The sequence below is a fragment of the Colossoma macropomum genome, unplaced genomic scaffold (genome assembly GCF_904425465.1).
Source record: "Colossoma macropomum unplaced genomic scaffold, Colossoma_macropomum, whole genome shotgun sequence".
Classification (NCBI taxonomy): Eukaryota; Metazoa; Chordata; class Actinopteri; order Characiformes; family Serrasalmidae; genus Colossoma; species Colossoma macropomum.
Window position 1 is genome coordinate 17,859,926 of NW_023494800.1, and position 23,369 is coordinate 17,883,294.

Below are 23,369 nucleotides of genomic sequence, written 5' to 3' on the forward strand. Positions count from 1 at the left end.
TTAAATCATTCGTGTTCTTAAACGAACGTAACTGCATTTTGTCCATGCAGTGTGCTGCTATGAACTGAATCACATTTATTTAAGGACATTCTTTTACTGCACCGCAGTGCGGATTAGTTCGCTGTATTTTGTTTCAGATAAATACGCGGCGGTAACGTTACTTAAAATATCACTCTTACGGCAACAGCTCTCTGAATAAAGACACAGAGCTGGGGGAGCTAATGCTACATACGCCATCATCCTCTTCATGCCTTGGTAGCCGTTTCTATTTAAACATCTACAGAAATATAAATTCGCTAATTGTTACTAACATATAAAAAATGGTAAAATTTAAGAAATGGCTTGTTCTCGGCTACCAGGTCCGGAACCAGTGTATTTATCTAGACATGACTGCGGTTTGTAGGCAGCTGGTTCCATAGTGTAGCGGTTATCACGTCTGCTTTACACGCAGAAGGTCCTGGGTTCGAGCCCCAGTGGAACCAGATGTTTTTCACTCGATATTTTACTGTGTTTTAAAATGAAATTGTGTTCGCTACAAACTTATGTGCACTTGTAATTATGTTTAATACATGTGCATAGTAATTTATATCAGCTCCAGGAGAAATATGCTTTCCATTGTTCTCTTCCTGTGTCATCTCTCCACTCTTGTACCTTTGTCTTGGGCTGGCAAAGAGGGAATTATTATTATTGTTATTATTTATTATTATTATTAATAATAAAGTAAAGCTTGTTTAATTACATATAATAATGCTAGAGGGTTAATTAACAGTAAGACAAGAAAATGATTTTTCCACTGTGGTCAAATTTCAGTGCTTGTAGTGAAGGGATGTAGGTTATTTCCCATAATCAATTTACAATTTTTTAATGTAGAATATTTTTCTTAAGAATGTATTTCTAGGAAATATAGTTCTTTGGCTTGTGACATGTTCCTTGAGAAGTGCACTATGACATGAGGTAAGGACTTGTTTATGCCCATCTCCAGTCTATCCTACCAGACATGGTGGCAGCCTGTGGTTCAGGAGCTGGAACTGGGTATTTCTGTCATCGTATAACTGGGTGACAGATGACCATTTGGAAGGTCTCTGGCCTGACTGAGAGCGACGCTTGCTGACGTTATTATGACGTAGATGAGCATGAGGGACAGTATCTTTGTTGACTTAATCTCACCAGTGACACTGTTAGTTTTGAGCCCATCTAAAAGTAAAAGTAACACATTCTCAGGTTCTTTCTTTCTTTCTTTTCAGTGTTTTATCGGTTAAAATGTCCCGATTCTACAGAGCTCCGATCACATATAACACAGATTGGTTTGACTCAGAACAATACAAATTTAATTTCAAAATGAAAGACTGCCAAGTAGCATGTCCTCATGCAAAACAGTGATTTTAATACAGTGAAACCGAGCTGTAAACAACATGAAAAACCTGAAGTGCCTTATACATATTACATTTTTGTACAAAGGCCTGGACATGGTCAGTTCAATAATTTGCTTAAATTTGCATAGTGGCCTAGAAATCATCATTTTAACTCTCAGAACTTTTCTGTTTTAAATTTTTCAAACTTCTAAAACTTTCTGTAGGATTAAATGGAAATGAAAATAATATATGGTGCTGTGTCAACTATCGTGGTTTCTACAAATGGCAAATTAGAGACCCTCAGAAGAGAGTGAGGGGGCACATCAACGATACAGATTTAGGAAAGGTCTCGCAACATTTTCACAAAACCAAATATATGAAAAAGGCATAAAGCTGAGAAAATGTATTTGAGGAGGTTTTATTGCCTCTAATATGGTTGCAGTCAAACTGCACATGATAACTGATAACGTGGTTAAATTGATTAACTGTGGTGTTTTATTCTTTTGGTTATCTCGTATATAAAAAAGACAATAAGCAACGAAACGTGTTAAAAAGTGGAGATGCCGGGGATTGAACCCGGGACCTCATACATGCGAAGCATGCGCTCTACCACTGAGCTACATCCCCACGTGATGAAGGAAGTCTCGGCGGGTGACAATTTATTTTGTTCTGGTCTGAGAGGTCTTTTGTTGAAGATGCATTTTTTTATCTGTTAATATATTGTTTTAGTAGTAAATTGTGCTTAATAGATAGTACACTTTACAGAGAAACGCTTAAACATAAAGCTTAAATTGGCTTATTTGTTTTGCTTTTATAGCCATGAAACACAAACACACTACTGAGGACTAAAACCCTGCTGAGGTCTATTCAAAACTATTACATAACTCTAAATGAAAATGGAGGTAGAGATAGATTTCAGCAGCATCATCACATTTTTTTGTATTGTGAAAGCATACAAACACTGTATTGATCCCCCTTGGTCCTATTGATTAACCCTGGTCCTATTTATTCATCGTGAGGTTCTGATCTCTGTGTGAACAGTTTTACTTGTTCACACTGGGATAATTGTGTGATAACTGAGTTCAGGCTCGGATTCAGATTTGCGTGCCTGTGCTAAATGAGGACAGTGTGTAACCTGTCGCTGTTATCGGAACAAAAGCCTCGTAACTTTACTGGACAAGGAAAAACAATCTTAACTTTTAATGGATGTAAACGGATAAGAAAAAATACCAAGTAACTTTGGGCCATTTCTGTTGGTCAGTTCATCATGAAATGTTGACACATAAAGGCAACTGGCCTTTTCAAACAGTGTCAAAAAAATTAAAACGGCAAAAATGGAGATACCATGTGTTGTACTGTCAATAACGCTGTGCTATTCTGTTTGCACGTTTTTCGTTTTGTTTCTTTATTTGGTTTTGTTGAGTTTTGGGAGACGAGTTTTTCTTTTGATTGTTGATTAAATGGTTTAAAATATTTGGCTCATTTAATCACTTTTAGTATCTAAGTCATTGAGAAAAAACTAACATTTAGTCCTCCTCGGTTTAGACAGTAGACTTTCGGGAAAAATTTGACAGGCACTGTAATGAAATTTCACACCAAAGATGCACATTTGGTGTAATTTTCAGTCAGGCAGCACTGCAATCAAATAACCGGGTAGATGAGCCTGTGAAGTACAGCTTGGTTTACACAGTAGTCGAATGAAAAATGAATAATTTTATGTTTTTGCTGTCTTTTTGAATTTAGTTTTCATGTCGGTCAGTGTCGTCGTCCACAAACCATTGTAAAGGGTCGATTTGGCGCGGTAAGCAAGCTGCGATGGCCGAGTGGTTAAGGCGTTGGACTTGAAATCCAATGGGGTCTCCCCGCGCAGGTTCGAACCCTGCTCGCAGCGCTGCGGCAAGACTGCCTTTTATGCTGATTGTTTCAACATCACTGTCTTCTCGTCAAATCATAAGTGAGTTTAAATAGTCTGGTACTGCATGATACATTCAGATGTAATTAAAATATTCCACACTAGCGCCATTCTACATTTCTGCTTTGTCACAGCTTCGGACGCCGCTTAAACAAGCTGGCATTTACAGTAAAGCGCTCAGTTACTGTGAGAACAATGACAGCGCGATACATCAGTAACCTTATAAAGACTGAACCACAGAAACTAATACTGATATTCTGTACAGTCGCAGCTTTGCACGTGTACCTTCTCGCCATGTGGGGGCACTAGTGGGATTTTTATTAGAATTAAATCTCTCTACTGTGTATCCCTGTAGACTAATAAAACCAGATTTTTTTCATCAGTTTCTTACTGCAATGAAAGCAGCCATTAAGCTGCTCTCTCATTTTAACTACATTTGAGCTTTAATGTTTGCAGACCTTTATTTTTGAAGGTCTGAGCTTTGGAAAAAATAATTACAGAAAGCGAATACAATGCAAACCAAATTGCAAAAAGATGTAATTCAGTTTATGCTTTCTTTATACTCAACAAACTGGGTCAACGGTTAATGTAAAATTACAGAGTGTACCTTTAGTGCTTGATAATGAACTACAAACTCCAGTGATAGTTGAGTCTAAGGACACTCTTCTTTGTTGGTCTTTGTTGGAAACACTATTAATGTAAGCGGTATGAGCAAAATTGTCTTTTTCCTTTTTTCACAAAGGCCCCCAAAATTTAATTATGTACTGTGTATACAGAACAAATAAACAAAATCTAGACTACACACATTGTAAATATACAAGACTATGCAGTGCAATACTAACTTACACTACAAAAAAAAAACAAAAAAAAAACAGCACAACTAGGCTCAAGGCCCTACAACGGTAAATACACATGAGACAACATAATAACGTTTTGGACGTTAATAATAAATGTATAAAAATATAAGTTCCTAGAAAGTGCAAAGAGTTCTGAGTAGACAGAGGAGGAGTCCTGAGTAACTGTGTGTAAATTATCTGTAACCTGTAATAGCAAGATGAGACCTGTAGGGGCCACTGTGTGCATGCACAGCCTGCTGTCATGTTTGTCACTGCAGTGACAATGCACTACAATGTTGTTAAATCTTTCTTTCATTTGTACATGCGTATTGGTAGTAACATCCTGTGTGTTGTAACAGAGTAAATAATTAAATATTATAACTATACTTATTATTATTATTACTAGTGGAAGATACAAAAGCTTGTTACGAAAGCTTATACATGTCAGAATTATTTTAGGTTTTGGGCTAAACTTAGCCCATCAGATGCTATAGCTAAAAGTGCTACGCAAACGGCACTACATGTTGTTTAAAAGGGCCAGTAATAATATACAGTCAAATATAAAGCACACTTCTTTTGTTGTGTATCTTTTTAAGAGGGTGTAAATTAGATGCACCAGCATTAAACAGTGAGCTAAACAGTTTGTAGCACACTGACTCCTTTTCCGATGATATGACAAAGCAGCCTTGGTACGTTGTTCCATTTTGCATTATGCTAATACTTCATAAGACAGTGCTACCAAGGGCCCACCATTCCTTTCTTGGCTGTAACAAGAGTGTAGATATAGAGGGGCCTGGGGAGGGGAGATTTTTAATGACTTAGCTACAGTGAAGCAGGCTAGCTGGTGGTTGTCATCCTTACCATAGAGAGGTCTCTAGGACATAATGATGGTAGGGTTACCATCTCAGCCCTAAAAAATTCCCTGACACTCGATCGGTGGCTTAATGTTTTATTAAATTCAGGTATACAAGTAGCAATGCTCACAATGCAATATGTACATAGGTGTCAGTTCAGCTACAGTACCTAATGTAGTCAGTTATCGCGTTGGAGTGCTGCCTAGCACCTAAACATGACACCAACAGTGCACTTTTCCCAAACAATTGTCTCTAAGTTGAGGTTGATTTGAACTAATCAAATTCATTCTCTGTAAACAAATAGTTTGACTGGATAAAAAGAAGCAGCTTAAACTTCATAAGAAATACTAACATATCGTTGCTGCCCAAAGAAACATGCTTTTCTCCAAAATAGTAAACGCTCTTAACTTTTAATGTAAGTTAATGTAAAGAAGTTTATTCTAGGTGATTTTGGAACATTTCTACTGGTTCACTCATTATGAAATTTGTAAGGGGCAGCTGCCATGTTTTAATGATGTAAAAAAAAAAAAAAAATTAAAAGACGTGTTTTTTTCGGACAGTGACAATATGAAAATGCTTGGGTTCTTGGACATCTTGTGTCAAGGAATGTGTTTTTTTTTTTTGCTGGACAGGCAGCCAAAAACCTGGACAATCCAGGGAAATCATGGACAAGTGGCAGCCCTAAATGCTTGCCAGCAGACTCCCTCAACCTGTAACCAGGCTCCCTGAAATGAAATTTTGACCACGTCACTGGCATATATACCCCATTGTTTGTGCTCACTCTTTGCAAAGTCTTGACGTTTGTCTGTCCATTGTCTGTGCCATGTTCTTTGCTTGTAGTTATGCATGTTTCACTGTTTTGAACCCTGCCCTTTGTTTTCTGATCATAGATCCTCATTGTATTTCCCTGCCTGTCTGTGTGCTGACCTCTGTCTGCCTTGACTACGAGTATCAGAAGGCCCCGAATAAAACTCTGTATAAATAGTAAGTACTCTGCACATGCATCCTTCCAACTCCTCTTTGCTATGGACTAGCAGTGAAAAACATGGATGATTGCTAAAATGACAGACAGGATGACAGGAAGTCATGTTAATAACAAACGCTGCCTTTATTTTCATACCAGGAGTGGAGGGCCCAGAGGGTGACAGAGAGAGAGAGAGAGCGAGTGAGAGAGAGAAATGACTGCATTCAGCTCGGCCCCACCTCCCTCACCCCTCCTCTCTTTCTTCCTTCCTCGCTCTCAGTGTGTGTGGAGTTGAGCGCTGAAGTGAGGAGGGAGCAGCGTAGCAGGTGCAGGAATCAAAAACTGTCACTGAAGAGAGAAAGAGGGTGGAGACTGATGTAAAATCAGCGGAGGAAAAGATACATACATCACAGAGGGAGAGAGAGCAATAAACACAAGGGAGGAAGCACTGAGAGAGAGAGTAAGAGTGAGGACACAGAGAGAAAGAGAGACACTGATTGTGGGGAAATTATTCAGAGACAGAGTGGCACAGAGAAAAGAGAGAGAGAGAGAGACAGGCACAAGGCAGTGAGGGAGAAAGAGAGGGATTGTTAGGGAAACAGTTGGAGACTTGCATTTATAGAGAGAGCGAGAGAGGAGAACAAAGAGCTGGAAGAGTGCAAGCATGCTGAGGAGGAAGAGGAGCGTATCCTTCGGAGGATTTGGATGGTAGGTGTCTCACATGGAGCAGGATCAGCTGCCAGTTGTGTGCTAGCCAGAGTGTGTGCCATATGTATGTGCCAGATGCTGTGTGTGTGTGAGAGAGAGAGTGTGTACATGATTTGAATAAGAGTTTTTTATTGCCGTGTGAAAGCATGTATGTGTATATCACCAATGATATATTGTTACTCTCTTAATCTCACGGCATATTTTTCAGCCATTAATCTTAAGACTTATTTTTCAATTAATTATTCATGAGCCTATATGTAAGTTGTGTAAGTCATGAGAGTGAGGAATCGAAGTGTCGGCCCACAAACAGACCCTTAGACTTAAAGGGGTTAACTAAAAATATACAGGTATCTCTGTCTTCAAGAAGTAAATAAAGGTCCATCTTAGTGCCTTCAGAGTAGAGGTGGGCAATGTGGCAAAAAATATAACAAAATGTTACTTCAAGACATTTTCATGACACACGACAAGTATACAATCTTCATTTTATTCTGGGGTTTGATAAGAATAGAGAAAAAATAAAACATGAAGTTGCTCAGTGTTCTTTAAAGCTACACTATGTTAGATTTGGGGATTTGGAGACCTCTCTGGCAGAAATGTGTAATTGCAAGTAATGGGCAGAAGAACATTTTGTATCAGGATTTTGCTTTAGGCAAGTGGATAAACCTGGTGACTGTGAGTGCGTTTAAAGAGAACTCGGTCAAAACTTGGTGAAGGATGTGTTTCCTGAGGATGTCAGTGAATCCATCGGTATAATGTTGATTTTGCATTTGAGACCTAAACATTGAGCCGGACCTTCTTTTTGAGCTTGTGCATATGACGTTACTACATAAAGATGTATGATGGTGTCTGAAAAACTCTCTGACCCAGAAGCTCTTTTAAATTTTATTAAAATAAATATTATTTCAGGCTGTACAGGGAGACTCACAGCAGTGCACACACATCATATATTAGCATGTTTTTTTTTCTCCTGACTCAATAATGCTACTTCTTTTAATTGAAAAAAAAATCTTACAAAGTGGTGCATTAAATACAGACGATATCCACGGTATGCTCAGAAAACTGTATTGGGACAAATTATCACAATAACAATAAATATCATAGTTTTGACCAACCCTAATTTGGAGTTTTAATAAGCAAATATTATGAAGGCTATAGCATTGATTATCTATGGATAAAAGCACAGAGAAACAGTGACCTAAAAAAATAAAGTGTCCACTGATTGTTTGAGTGATGATTCTGTAGACTTGTAGAAGGCCCTCCTTTAAGCCACAGTCAGGCCAAATCAGCTGTGTTAAATACCTTTGAGGCATGTTTCTTTGTACTAGCTGTTTGAGAATGTATCTCAGCAGAGATCAGTACAGCTTCTTCCATTCTGTTTAACCCATTCATGTCCAACAGCTACATTGAGTGTGTTGCTTAAAAAAGAAACAGAACTTGTTCTGGTTGGTCTAAAGTGATGAAATTTTGTATTTCAAAGAGTAGAGAAAACTTACATGTATTTTCCTACTTTTATTCACAATCAAATGAAGATTTTCTATTGTTTTGTTCAAAAGCAGAAGTTCCATATGACAAGACAGTATAATAGATGTGACAAGTGATAAAAACTCTTTCTTCACATTTGTAGTCACACAAGCTTGGAGAACAAATGGACCAAAATTCAGAGAGGCATTCTGGCCTAGAAGTCAGCTTTAATGTTATTTGTTGTGATATGCATTATTCTGTAGCGCAGAATTGCATACCTCAGCCTCAGCAGTGACAGCATTCACGACTTTATATTGTTTTCACGTTTTCATTCATCCATGTTCTCTCACCCCGCATGCATTACACAAGCACTTCGTGCAATCATTGGGAGTCACTGTGGGGTCAGCCAATCCTGACTGCTAGCCTAGCCAGTGATCTATAGGCAAACTTTAATAGACACAGCCAAGCATGCATTAGTGTAACTCTGTGTCTTTATTCAGCACAAAATGGGCACCAGAAACAAGGGTTTTACCTTTTCAGACAGACAAAAAGATCAAAACCGAGGTGAGATATCTAGACAGCCCAGCTAGATTGCTAATTTTAGCTTTTAGCTTGTTGCCCTTCTCATCTGACAAACATTGCTGTAGTCTGAGTAATCTGCTCTCTGCATTGGGCAGCTAACAAAAAAGGACATTTCCAAACAGCCTGAAAAATCTGCCCGAAGCAGCTGACGTTTTTCAAAAGATGAAGCGGAGTTTCTTGGTCTTAGTTTGAAAAATCTCACTCTAAAGGCTGCTGTGTTACTGCTGTAGGATGTGAGTAAGATGTAGTAGTGGTTAAAGTTTTCCCTTTATCATGTTATATATGGAAATGAATGGGTTAATGGGTATGGTTGTCTGTCAAAAGGAGTGCATTAGTTTTCAGCTTCGGGCAACAAGAGAAACAGATTCTATCACTGTTGAATGACTAGAGTTTCCACATCTTTTGATGCTAATCCTGTCAATGTATGAGGTGCAAAAATTCAGTCCAGCATTTTTAAGAGTAGATGTTCAGATGCAAAGAGAAACAGTGACCTAAAAAGAATGAAGGTGTTCACTGAAGTACTGATAGTCAGCGTGAGTGATGATGCTGTAGGATATATAAAGCTCTACGCTCACAGCCACAGTCAGCTTTCTAAAGTGAAGTATTAATATTTTAGTGTTATCTTGGCTCTGTGTCTGCTCATGCATTTCAGGGCACAGATCATGAAGCACTGCTCGCTCACCAGACTGTTCATGCTGATGATGCAGCACAATTTAAATTGGTACTCTCTTTTTCACACAGACACAGTAGTGCCACCTGAGCCATCAAACATAAGACAATTTTATTGTTCAGGTATTAATTTTAGTGCTTACTGTCCAGTAACTTCTAAGAATTATTGACTAACCACTATAAAACTACTAAGTGATGTAATCATGAAAGTAAGGAGCTGAAGTGTTGGCCACATAGTTAAAGAGGTCCTTAGAAGTCAAGAGTGATTACTTTAGTTCAGTTTTACTACTCAAACTTAATTACATAACTGCATATCAAATTGCACACTGAGTTACACGATAGATTACATTTACAATCAGTTTAATTCTGAATTGACAACTTGGGAATCTGCACTTACAACTTCTGAGAAAACCTGGGAAGAATCTACAGTACTATGCAAAAGTCAGAGACAATCCTTCATTTATTTAACTTCCAGACAATACGACTATTAAACACAAGTTATTCATTTTTTAGATTTTTTTGAGAAGATTAGATATGATTGCACTTGCATAAGAAACATACGTCAAAGGAAAATAAATGAAAAAAGCAGTTTTTCAGAGTTTCCAAAAAATAATTAAAAGATAACTCCTAACAACCACGCAAGACCTGGTAGACCACTAAAACTGTCACCACCAGATAAGCAGTAATTTCATCTTTGAGAGAGAGGAGAAAATCAAGCTCCACTCTTGATTCAGATTTGAAAAAATCCACAGCTGTTTCTGTCCATCCTTCCACTGTGATTGCTATGGGTCTGAAAGGATGTTACTTAGAAAAGGAAACAGACAAAAAAAGAAGAAAATTTGCAAATCAATCAATGAAGCTGCTGTAGAACAATGAACTGGACCTCAACATCACTGAATGTGTTTGGGAGTACTTTGATCATGAGAAGCAGAAAAATGCAACCAACTTCTAAGACTTAACTTAAAGTGTGGGAAAATATCCCTGTAGATATCTTTGAAAAACTGAAAGTGAGGAAAAGAATGGAAGCTGTAATAAAGGCAAAGGGGCGACACAAAAGTATTGAAGGATTTGATATCTGATGTTACTTTGTGTCTCTGACTTGCACAGTACTGTACAACACCTTTCATAATAAAATATCTTCTACTTATGAATACAAATGTGATATTGATTGAAAGTTTACAGTCCAAACATTCAGCTAAAATTCTTTGCTCAGCTACAAGTGAGAGATAATCAAGAGTGAATTACACCAAGATTTTCCAGTGGTAACTTCAAGCTGTAGGTTTAATGACGAGGGTCGTCTGCCAAATAGTGTGTTAGTTTTCAGCTTCTGGCAAGAAATCCTAACACTAAATTAAGCGACTGTACTGTTTGTGGCTAATCCTGTCAATTATACAGTGTTCTAGTTCTTTCTGATCAGGCTGCCCCTGGTTTTACTGTTGACTACACAGACTGAGTGTGTGTGTTTGATGCCAGGTGATGTGTCTCATACACTACATCATGCGCTGACTAACACTGTACCGAGCATTCTGTTCAGCTTGGCACACCCACTGTTTTTCTTCACATTGTCCTCGGACAGCCAGACTGGTTAATAATGTAGGAGAAATATTAGAGAAGATATTAGTATCATTCCACACTTCCAGCCCACACACACACACGTGGCACTTTTCATATCTCATCCTGCTTTTCCTCCCTCTCTCCTTGTGGAAACTCACATATTTAAATTCTCCTCCTCACTTCATACTGATGCCTCTCCTTGTTAGTTTGTATATTCGTTGTTTTTTTCACCCGCGGCACACTTGTGTGTGTGGTTTTATGTATTAAAAAAACAATCATCTTTCATTTTAATGTGAGCATTTTCCACCCTCTCTTTATACTTTAGAATTAAACAGGAAGGTTTTGTTACCAAGCCTTTAAGACTGTTATATATAAATGACTTCTGTTATGCCTTATTCAAAAAGCAGCTGTGGCTGAAATATAACTTCAACGTGAATTGGCAAGGCTAAACTATGTAAATGCATTGTTTTTTGTGACATCACAAAAACAGTGAATTCAAAACAGGCTATTTTTATTTTTATTTTTACTGTACAAGTGATCTCATTAATTACACTTCTATGTGCATGTTTCAAATACAAGACTTTAATATTTAATGTGGCTATCAGGAAAAAAACACTATGTCCAAAGGTATCCAGACACGCCTTCTGATTACTGAATTCAGCTACTTGAAGGTGCACCCTTGCTGACACAGGCTCACACTTGTATAATCACCATAGAAAAGCATTGCCAATAGAATGGGATGCTCTGGAGCAGCTACACATGAGCCTAGAGTCGCCATGCTTGCAGTTCTGGGGACCCACATCCCTGCACAGTTTCTACTATTCTCTGGCCCAACACACCTGCTCCAGTTCACCAGGCAACTCTTCATGAGCTGGAAGAGGTGTGTTGGGGCAGAGAATAGTTGAAAGCGTAAAGGGCAGTGGGTTCCCAAAACTGGTGTTGAAAACCACTGCTCTAAAGAGGTATAAAGCCCCCTAGCATTGGGCTGTAGAGCAGCAGAACTGCATTCTCTGGAGTGATGGAACTCAATCCAATAGCTTTGGCATCAGTACCTGACCACACTAATGCTCTTTTGGCTGAATACAATCAAATCTTCACAGTAATATTCCAACATCTAGTATAAAGCCTTCCCAGAAGAGTAGAAGCTGTTACTGCAGCAAAAATCCTTATTATTACCCTTGATTCCAGAAGAAATGTTAGATGAGGTGGTGTCTGCATGCAATATTGCGCAAACATCTGGACATACAGATTAGATGCTGTATAGTATAATAATAATAATGGGACATTTTTATGACCTTACATCCTGTTATTGTGTGAAAACAAAAGTATGTGTGTGTGTGTGTGTGTAGCTGACATATCCCTGCACAGCGCAATATTGCACGCAGTTGTTTCAGTCTTAGCCATTAGAGTTAGTGAATGCTTTATTTATGATGCTGCTGACACGGAACTTGCTTCTTTTCTGAAACTTTAAGTGCTTACTGTGCTACCATTCCCCCACCACCCCACCCCACGCCCAGCCATCTGTCTCTCTCTTCTTCTATATCATAACGTTTCTCATAGCATTATTTATTGCCTTATAAAGGTTACTTTCTTACTGTCCTTCAGAAAAGCCATTACTCTGCTGATGTGTAGGGTGTGTGTGAGTGAGAAGACAGAAGTTGAACAGGAAGCTTAGCAGGAAAGACTGTCACCACCTTTACTATTGAACTGTCACCACCTTTACTATTGAACTTACCACTAAGCATGTTAAATTAGGTCAATGGGCATAACAAATCCTGCACACTTAGCATTAGCTTTACTGAAGAAATTACTGTTCTTTAAAAAAAATAAATAATAAATAAATAAGTTTAGTCACCAGAGAGCAATGACACTGAAAAGCTAAAGAGCCACTGAGGTGTGCACACAGTGGGGCTACCGACGGTCGTGCTGCTTCACTGCTGTCTACTGATGCACGGCATCAGCATTTCGTGTTTCTTTGAAAATACAACCAGCGTGCTCTGTTTGTGGCATCTATTTGAGTCAGCTTTTCATGCTGTGGGAAAATCTGTCACACACACATACACACACACACACCCTTCCTCTCTCACTTTTGCCCACATCCCCACCACACCCAGCCAAACCACACGCCCCACACTGACACCGCCAGTTACCTCAGTCAAAACACACGCTGGAAAACATACATCCACAGATGTAGCGGGGTGTTGAAGTGTTTATTAAAAAGAGAAATAGAGAAGCGTTCACATCTGACCTTGATAGATAAAGAGTATATACGATGGACAAAAGATCAATCAGTTATACATTATTTTAAATGTCTAAGAGCTCTTAACTATTGGCTTTCAAAATCACTTGCAAATTTCCACTGTGTAGGCGTTTATTACCAGAGGAATTATGTCCACTTAAAGCGTGTTTGCCACCTGTTAAAACTTCACTTTCATCCAAAGCTTACTTTAGCATTACTCACTGAAATCTCTCTCTCTCTTTCTTTTTCTACTTTCTCACTCTCTTTCTCTCGCTATGTACCCCTCTCTCTCTATCACTCACTTTATCTATCTTTCTTTCTTTCTTGCTCATTCGTTCACTCCCTCTTACTCTATGTCTTTCCCTCTTTCTCTTTCACTCTCTACACTGTAAAAAAAAATGTTTATCAGTTTGACCTAAAAATTAGTAACAGCAATTTAACTGGTTTCATTCAACTCAAAAATACTTTGAAACAATGCAAAGCAAAAAAATAGTCTAGATCAGGAGTGCCCAGTCCTGTTCCTGGAGATCTACCATTCTGCACAGTGTAGCTCTAATACTAGTCTAACATGCTTGATCCAGGTGATGAAGGCCTTCAGTGACATCTGAATATTAGAGCCAGATGTGTTGGATCTTAACCCACCAGGGTGGTAGATCTCCAGGACCAGGGTTGAGCACAAACATTTATAACATTTAGAGATGTAAGTAGTCTCTGTTTCAATTACAATAAAAAAAAGACATTTTCCTCTTTCTTTCTTTATCTCTTGCTGAACCTCTCTTTGCCTCTACCTCCCTGCCACATGAGAAAGCAGAAAGGCTGCTGTGTGCACTGTCACTGTTTCTGTTTGTTAACGCTCTCTCTGCTAAACACAGCTCTCCCTTGCACACACACACACACACACACCTCACTGTGAGTCTGTGGCTGTATTCTCCTCAGACAGGTGCACAGGCTGATTTTGAACACTGGAGGAAAGTAAGGATGGTAATCACTGTCTGTATTAACCACTTAAACCCTAGAAATTTAATTGTGAGCCCACAATTCAATTCCTCACTCTCATAACCGCATATTATTTTCATAATAGTTACTGGATAATTCACAGTAGTTTCACTTAGTCATTTAGCAAATGCTCTTATCCACAGTGATTACAAAACCTGCAAACAGTGGAAGCCAAAGCCACACAAAGTACCTGGAGATGCAACTTTTGTTTCCAGCGAAAGCTTAACAATGAAATAAGAGTATACTGTATTACCATGGTTTCAACACATGCATGATTCTACAGAATAAAAATGAACAAAAAATTAAAGACATATATTTTTCAGTTCACGGATATCATTAGGCCTTCTCTAATGGCCTAGAAGGCCCTGAGGAATCCCCTCTGATCAACAGAGTAGGAACAATATCACAAAAAGCTGTACGTCAACTTTTATGGCACTCAAAGTTCTATCAGCATTTCTGTAAGCAAAATTCAAGCTTTTTCTGTGCTTCCATTGTCCACAGAACACATCATGCCTCCTTAATGTGTTTTTACAGCCTGCCTAAAATGGAGGTTATGGATCCTTATGAAGTTTGTTTATAGGAGCAGGAGAATGTTTATAGGTACTGAATATGGTCACTAAAAAGACAACTGGCTGTATTCAGCATTGCTTCCTTATTCTGGTGACAAGTGTGTGGTTTGTGGTGCGTGTGTGTTTATGTGTGGCAGGTGAGTTAACGTTTTCTGTGTTGCTGTGTATGAGGACACACTCACCGTGAATGACCTTTCCTGGATGTCAGTCTGAATAGGACTGTAGCCGCCTCATTCTAACAAGCAGTCACAACAAAGTAACAGGAATGAAAATTTGTGGGGGGAAAAAACTCATGAGCCAAACTTCAATGAACTCTTTTTGTGTGTGCGATGTATTAATCGTATTATTTACATACTAAGTATATAATAGCTGTATCATTGGCTGATATAGTACTGTGCAAAAGACAGAGGCCACCCTTCATTTATTTGAATTTCATAGTAATTCATTTTTCAGTGTCAGAAAAAGCAGAAAGACTATATGTAAAAGAAAATTACAACTGATAAAAATATTTTTCAGTATTAGCATGTCCACTCTTTTATTTCAGCCTTCATTCCAGCTTCCATTCTTTTTGGGAGACCTGCTTTCAGAAATCTGCAGCGATATTTGTCCACACCTCCAAAGTTCAGTCTTAGAAGTTGGTTACATTTTCTGCTTCTCCTATTTATACTGATACATATTTATACTCATCAGTCCAGGAAACTTTACTTCACATCTTTGATGTCTGGTTTCAGTGTTCAAGTGCAAGTTTTTTTTCTTTTTTTGTCTATTCCATTTACTCAGAGATGGATTCTTGACAGCTACACATTTTTCAGATCCATAGCACTGAGGTGTTTTAAAACATGAAAAGATGGACATAAACACTTTCTTTTAGATCTGTAGCAAGACTGGAGTTTGATTTATTCCTATCTCTTGGAGATGAAAGCTTTAAATACTGTTTTTCTGATGGTGACAGTTTTGGTGGTCTACCAGGTCTTCCATGGTTGTTATGACTCCATTTTTTTCTATATCTTTTAATAAGTTCCTGAATTACAGTTTTGGAAACTGCTGGATATATACTTCAGGCATTTTAGATGTACGTGAGGAGAAATCTGGAAACCAGCTAAAGTGTGTTTGTGTAGTTGCTTGTGTGAATGTCAGTGTCTGTCTAAAGGAAAATTTAATGTCAGTGACACTGTGTTATTGAAAACAGCTTTTGTTGGGAGAACACAGCTGTAACTGGTTGGTTCTAAGATTGTAGGAATGGAAGAGTTGAAGTTGCCTTAGGTGCACAAAAGTAAAGAGAGGACAAAGTAAATAATGAAAGATTTGAAATTACAGCTAGTGTCAGAGGCTTTCCTGTTAAATATATGTTTCCTGTATTTTTCTGACACTAAAAAATAAATAGCTTGTAATATCTGTTTTGTCCGGAAATTATGTAAATGAAAGGGTGGTCTCTGAGTATTGGACAGTACACTCTCAGACATAAAGGTGTGAAACTGTCACTGGGGCACTCTTGTCACTGGGGTCGAAGCCTCAAAGATACATCTCAGTACCTTTAGCCAATTAACATAACTGTATCATAATCCATTGAAATTACATAAGTTGTATTGGCTCCACACACCCTGTCTCATTTCCAGGCTTTTTATTTTATTGTTCTGTTTTAAAACTTAGGTTATGAAAAGGTACAAATATGTCCTTTTACCTGGAAAAACTTATTTAAGGTACACAGTTGGACCTCAAAACCACTGTTTTACCTTTGAGGGTATATTTACATTGTTTTTATATTGATAAACAGAAATGTACATGAACAGTACCTTTATTTCTAACAGTGCACTGTAGGTCCCATATGCACTACTCTGCCTATTTCTGCATTCTCTCTGTTCTAACACACCACACCTCACACATGTGAAAGGGTGGATAACTGTCTGGTCAGTTAAATCAGGTCTGTTAGAGCTGGGAAATCACAAACTTGTACATCAATTTCATTAATGAATATCACATTTTATGATGTCTAATCCTAAAATCTAAATTTTTTCTCTCCTCAAATACAGGATTGACAAATCCACTGTCATGGCTCTTCGAAACCGGTAAGTTATCTGTACTACTTAAACACACACACACACACACACACACACACACAGTCTAATCTGTTATGTATGTGAAGATATGGCCAGTCAGAAGGCAGAAAACTGTAAACATAGTGTGCACGAAGTGTGATGAGAATTCTTGCTGGCTACAAAGAAATTGCTGTGGTGAAATGGAAATAGCAGCGTTTTTTAGGTTTAGGTTTTTTAAGTTTGCCATTTGCATGAAACGTGGATGAGTGTAGGGGACTTTTTAAGAATCATGATCATAAGGTTATATGTAGAAAGACATATATAATGGCAAAAATCAACATGGTCATCAGTGCCACTATGTCAGTGCTTATTTGAGTAATAATATTTCCTTAATATCATGTAGCATGATTTATTCAATATTTTTCAAGTAAATATCACAAAGGAACCAAAAAAGCAACCCAAAAGGGATTATTGATGTCAGGAATCTGTTCACTGGTCAGAACTTACCCTAATTGGTCAAAAGAGCTGTTTATGGTTCACAATTCCAAACTTAACATGTCCTGGAGCAGGTTAGGTGTGCAACATAAGCTGCCAAGATAAAATGGTAGAATCCAGACAAAAAATCTTAAGTTAAACAAAGCTTAAAGTTAGCTGGCTAAGCAAGAAGTCCTGCTTTGTGAGAAAGGTTAGTTAGTCCTGTTTATATTTTCTTTCCATTAGTTCACACACTGGGTGTCAGTCACAGGAAGGCAGTGGCTTTGGGGTGGGCTTTCTGCCAAAATAAAAAACCATAACCCAAAACTAGATTAACTTCACAATTTCTAATCATTGTGAAACATAAATCAAGAAAAAAAAACAGAAAATAGCACTTACCAAAATTCTTCCTGAAAGATATGTTCATATTGGCCTCAATCTCAGTTCAGACAACCTACATATAGGAAAATACCAAGTCAGTCATGAGGATCTGTTCATGATCTAGTTAAGCATAACAGGTAACCCCACAATATAAAAGCTAAATATGACATTAAGTCTGGTCTTTGAGACATTAAGAGATAAATGAACAGCGTCCATGTGGTGCCAGCCTCAAGAGCACCAGAGAGAGCTCATCTCACTCTGAGCCTTTTCAGGTGAACACCATCATTCGTCAGCCAATCAGGAAGCAGCTGGTGTCCATCAGAAAAAGTAATGCAATTAAAAGCTGTAATTCGATATGAATTATTTCTCGCTCATACCTCACTGAAACAATCAGAGAAATTCTGTCAAATAAGCAGATTCTAAACAGTCACTCATTGCCATCAGTTTGTGTTTATAAATAGAAGAGGAGATTTATTGAAGTGGAGTCATATTTGTAATCATGTTGTGTAATAACGTCAGACGTCTGGTTCCCATCATCACCACTGTGAACAATTCTGACTTGGCAAGTTTTTCTAGAATGGAGCATTCAACATCAAACCACTCTAATAACTTGCAAGTCCTTCAATACAGAGCAAATCAATATATCAGCACAGACGAGCATGTAGTAGAAGGTTAATCATCTAAAATTTTAATTCATATTAAATATGCATAACCCTGGTGCCACATCTACTGTCTGACAGCTGCTGATGGAGCCAGTGTTGGCTTTAGTTTTTGTTTTTTTACATTAGTAGTAGCTGTTAATGTTATGCTTTATTTATATTCATTTACTTCAGTCATCCCTTATTGATAGCTACCTCATCTGTCAATCTATATCTGTTTATCTACATCCATCCGTTTCTCATTCATGGTTTTATGACTATTCATGAGTGACCCTGGCGGTGCTCTCTCTCACTCTCTCTGTCTGCCACTTTCTCTCTCGCTCTCACTCACTCACTCGCTTTTTCTCTCTTCTCTCTGTATACTTGCCTCTCTCTCTTTCCCTATTCCTTTCTCTCTCCCCTCTTCCTCACTCTGTCACTCTCTCCCTCCCTTTCTCTATGTCTCTTTCTCTCTCCACCTCGTTCTCTGCCTCTCATTCTGTCAGTGTTTCATGGAAAGCTTTGAAGAATGGTTAAGTGTATTCGTCAGTAGGGAGTGGAGTGGGGCTGCTCTGGCTGAATGAGGTCGTGACTACAGGTCCATTAGCTGTTATACACATGGAAATGATGTACTCTTTAGCAGGCACTGGTTGATATTGGCAAACCGTAAGCACCTCCATACATGATAAAAGGAAAGAGTCATTAACATTTTCTGCTCTAGCGTGTGCTTGCATGCCCACAGAAAGAGCAGATTACAAGTGTGTTTCTATTCATAGCACACCCCATTGGGAAGGTGAATTCTTTGAACCTGTAGTGGCTGTCGATCCTCTGATGCCGAATGTGTTTATGCACAGCTGATGAATCAGTGTTCATTAAAGCCCTGAGCCAGTCTGTCTCTTTGTGCTGATTAAACGTGTAATGCCTTTTAGTCCATCATTACACCACAGCATGAGTAAACTGCATCCACAGGCACTGTAGCAAAGCTGTAATAGTGCCATCAAATCAGAAAACCAATTTGGTCATCATAAGAACGCTCATCGTTTGGATATCAGAAGTGGATATTTGTCTGATGATTCTGCAGTGTGCAAGCGAAAACCCGGGAGATTCACTTTGGCAGGCATTTTAGTTGCTAACAGGTGGCATCTCCATATCTTTCCCTTCACCTGCTGTTCAGCGTCCGACACAAAGGTGTGGACCGCTCCATGTGCTAGGAGTGGAGGCCTGCAGGACGGAACAAAGCAGGCCACAAAACAGCCCTGTGCCAGTCGCCCAACCCTCTTAACTTTATAAGTAGAGTGCAAACATATTTTTATGATTATGCCGATATTAATGTATCTAAAGGCTGAATCCATGGCTACTGGGATACAGTATATCACAGAGATAGCACTGCTCGTGTAGTGGAACATTTTAAACGAAAATATATCTTATGTATCTTTGATGTACTGGGCAAATTCATGTTGGTCACATACTGCATACTACTTACTACTTTTGGGTACAAGCAGTATGCGAGCAGTGTGTACTAGGCTATTTTGAACACTGCCAATGAATGGGAAAGCTTGTAATGTTCAACAAGGCATATGTTTATGGAGAAAATCTCGCCCTTCAATAGGATGAGCCAAACGGCTTGCTTGTTAAGCCTCAAGCAGCAAAAGCTCCCTCTTGTTGCGGAGCACAGCAGCCAGAACAATCTGAAAAATAATGTTTTTCTGCGTTATTTGAGCCAAACAGTGCAAACTATTTATGCTGTTTTTGTCAGATTTTTTTTCTGTGATTCTAAAACATGTTTTTGAAACATTAATGTGGCTTTTAGTTTGAGGTTTATAAATCTCTTCCCATTGAAAGAGACGTGTGCCTGATTTTGTATGAGTGGGCATAACTGCCCGGGTGTGTTGCCAAGATGGCTGCCATGTAGACAGACTTTCCTATAAGGACTTCTGTGTGTGTCCATCAGGCCTTGTTTCTTACTGTATGAGAGACTAGTAGGAAAATACAAAATATGCATAATCATGCAAATTGTCTAATAGACTGTTGACTGACTAATCACTGCCCATTCATTGAGATGGTACATTTTAATTGATGTTTAAAATTCAGCAATCAAGGGTAATCCTGACAGCCCTAGTTATGTTTAGCTAAACAGAATTCCTACACTCTTTCATCAGCACATACATTATTCTCACATTATTTTTTTAGCTAAGTATTTCTCACCATATGCTATTTCCTTTCTGCTTGTGTTCATTAGCCACTCTGCAGCACACCAGAACTGATCTGAGAGAACTGGAGTGGCAAAGGTTAGCCTGTAAGTTTGCGACATGAGAAGGTCAAAGCTAGCCTGGACGCTAGCTTGAATGTTTCTGAGGCATTTGTGATACCTCAAGGAAGTCTTGGTGGCTTCATTAACACATGTTGTCTTTGACACTTCCGACAACCCTGTCAGTTCAGTTTAGCTTAGCGTATAAGTGAATGATGGACCACATCAGAGGAGGTCATGTGCTACGTGGGCTACAGCATCTCTGTCATCTCAGAAATGCAGCCCAGCTGGGAGTATACACTGAAAAGAAGTAATGGTTTGAATTTACTTTATCGGAACACTGTTGTCTTTCGGTTCATTCATTTTGACAATAATCATGTTGATGTCATGTAAGTTAGTAATGTAGAAATGATGTACACATTTAAATAAATTACACTCAGTGCACTTTTTCAGTGTATGAGTTTATATTTGTGCTTTTTCTTTAGTGATAGATGTGTGAATTCATGCTGGTGTCTCTGTGTGCGTGTATGCTGGTTTGTTCATGATTTATTGAAGTGTGTCAAAGATCAGCTCTGCCTAGTCTATGATTTATTCAAAGTTCTGGTATACTGGTGCTTTGTATGTTCCTGATTCAGATGTGTTAATAAGTAGAACGTGAATGAAATGTGTTAAATCAGTTGTGTTGACAACTGTGTCAATTTTATTGATATGCAACTGACTGACACCATATAAATTGAAAGCACCATAATTTCAGCCTGCTATGTACTGTTAGCATCTTTTGTTGGGGTGAAGTCAGAGCACTATTTCCACAACCTTCTGACCTAGCTCTGCATGTTGTTTATCAGACTAAGCTTGAAAGAGTGGGTAAACAGGTCTAAGCGGGTGTGCTAGCATGTCACTCCCCTTTGCATCCCCCTCCTCTCCTTCCCCTCTCTCTATCTTTCTCTCTCTCTCTCTCTGTCCCCTCCCTCCCCCTCAGACACAACAAAGTGAAGCGCTTTGTACTTATGCATCATCCACAGCGCTGGATTACAGCTGTGTAATCAGTAGCCATCGCGAGCACCTCTCTCTGTGCAAATTTTCCACCTGTGAGTGAGAGCCGGAGACTGAGTAACTGCAGCACGCTGCAAACATGCCGCGCAGACCGTGGTGAGTTCACTGTGTATATGAACAGCTTCATGCATGTCTGTATTGCTAACTGGCTTGAGTTTACTTTGTCAGTGTGCTTTCACTTGCTAACCTAATCTCAGCTTGTTTAACAGTGACAGTTTGTGGCTAAAGAACAGGCACATATACAAACAAGGATGAGTTATGAGTTGTGTCAGTACTCCTTTTTAGGATGCAGAGTTGGAGGTGGATGTGTTAAAGTAATTAGAGATGGCACTGATTGCTGGGTATCAAGGTCAGTCTGATAGAGGAAAATATTGGAGCAGATACTGGAGGGAAAAAATGGAATGAATCTGATCCAATCTTGTAAGAAAAAATGGCATGATAGCCTACTTTTAGATGCTCATTTTAAGTGAAGAGCTTCAATTTTAAAAAGTTAATTTCTTTTATCCTTTTTTTTCAGTTCAAGTTTTCCATAAAGAAGTATCAGATGGGTCTCAGTATCTGCCCATGCTCAAGGTTTCAATACTGGTAGCAGTACCAGAAAAGAAAGAGCGGTATCGTGACATCTCTACAAGTATTGCATTGAATTCAGATGTGTACATCATTTCCACATGAATAAATTAGGCCTATAGAACATCAACACAATTATTACCAAAAGTAAGAAAACCAAAATACTACATTTTATTGATGTAATAGATTTTATTCATGTAGCTAATGATGTACATGTTTGAATGGTTGAAAGTAACTCCAATGTATCACTTGTTGCGGTTTTTCAGACGAGTTAGTAGAAGTAATTTATGATTAATTTATACTTGAAAGTGTAATCTAAAAGTGGGTAAATCTTTTGATAAATTCACTTTTGGGTCTTAGCTCTTGGATATAAAGAGATTCTTGGACTCCAGAGAGATGACAGTACATTTCATTATGCAGGTGTAAAGCCTGTCATACGCTCTGCTTCCTCTTGGCCTGTAAACCTACATCATCTGCCTTGGGGCATGGGCCATCTTTGATTTTGGGATTTGATTTATGCTGTGATTTTAACTCATTAAATAGTACCTGCTACTTTGCTCCCTATGTATTAATTATGTAGGATTTTTTAGTTTAAACTGTTTTTCCTTATACTACGAATGTTTATTTATATTACAGTACACCCTTTTGTAATTTTAGCTGTAGAATTGGAAAATATTTTGTTTTTGTTTCTGTTTCCCTCAATTATGTTTTAGTTCAAACTTGTTTTTTTTCTTTCCTTTTTTTAAAGCATCTGAGATTTTTCCAAACCACCACTTCCCACCACCCATCCCTTTCAGCGTTTTGTTTTTTCGACAGCAGAACTCGAGTGTGTTGCGTGAGCTTCAGGCTCTAAAGCTGAGTTCCTCCCCCCTTTTAGTGCTGTTTGCAGCCGTTTATTTCTAGACTGCTGCTCCTCACCACTGACAGTTCTTCTTCCACTCCAGTGCTCATCCTTCACCCCGCTCTCTCTCCATTTCTCCATCTCTCCATCTCTCCCCATCTCTACCCCTCTCTCCCCCCCTCCAGTCTCCCCTATAAGAGTGGGCTGATAGTAGCGCTTTCCTCTGATGAAAAATAGATGCGTAGCTGGAAGTCGGAGGTGCTCTCTCAGGGAGAAAATCTTACACAAGCACAGTGCTTACAGCAGCCAGAGCACAACCGGCATCGTACAGCAGGGATTATTTTTCCCAATGCAAGGATTTGCTGAATATCCACAATCATTAGTCTTACTCTTACTTTTATACTTATATGTCTTGCGATTCCTTTAAAAAACCCA

General features: G+C 38.6%; 1 protein-coding gene and 3 non-coding genes across 5 annotated transcripts in view; 3 read left to right on the forward strand and 1 right to left on the reverse strand.

Annotated features, from left to right (window-relative positions):
• The first annotated feature begins 409 nt into the window (after positions 1-409).
• On the forward strand, positions 410-482 carry trnav-uac. The gene has a single exon. It is a non-coding gene; the product is annotated as a tRNA-Val (tRNA).
• A 1,425-nt stretch (positions 483-1,907) lies between these two features.
• On the reverse strand, positions 1,908-1,979 carry trnaa-cgc. The gene has a single exon. It is a non-coding gene; the product is annotated as a tRNA-Ala (tRNA).
• A 1,182-nt stretch (positions 1,980-3,161) lies between these two features.
• On the forward strand, positions 3,162-3,243 carry trnas-uga. Its single transcript has one exon. It is a non-coding gene; the product is annotated as a tRNA-Ser (tRNA).
• Positions 3,244-6,209: 2,966 nt separating this feature from the next.
• Positions 6,210-23,369, forward strand: part of rap1gap2b (RAP1 GTPase activating protein 2b) — a 54,629-nt gene continuing 37,469 nt past the window's right edge. For both annotated transcript variants that reach the window (XM_036588450.1, XM_036588451.1), the window contains exons 1-2: positions 6,210-6,626; positions 16,727-16,762. In XM_036588450.1, the coding sequence (XP_036444343.1) occupies positions 6,583-6,626; positions 16,727-16,762 (80 nt within the window). In that variant the 5' untranslated portion in view covers positions 6,210-6,582. The remainder of the gene's footprint in view (positions 6,627-16,726; positions 16,763-23,369) is intronic.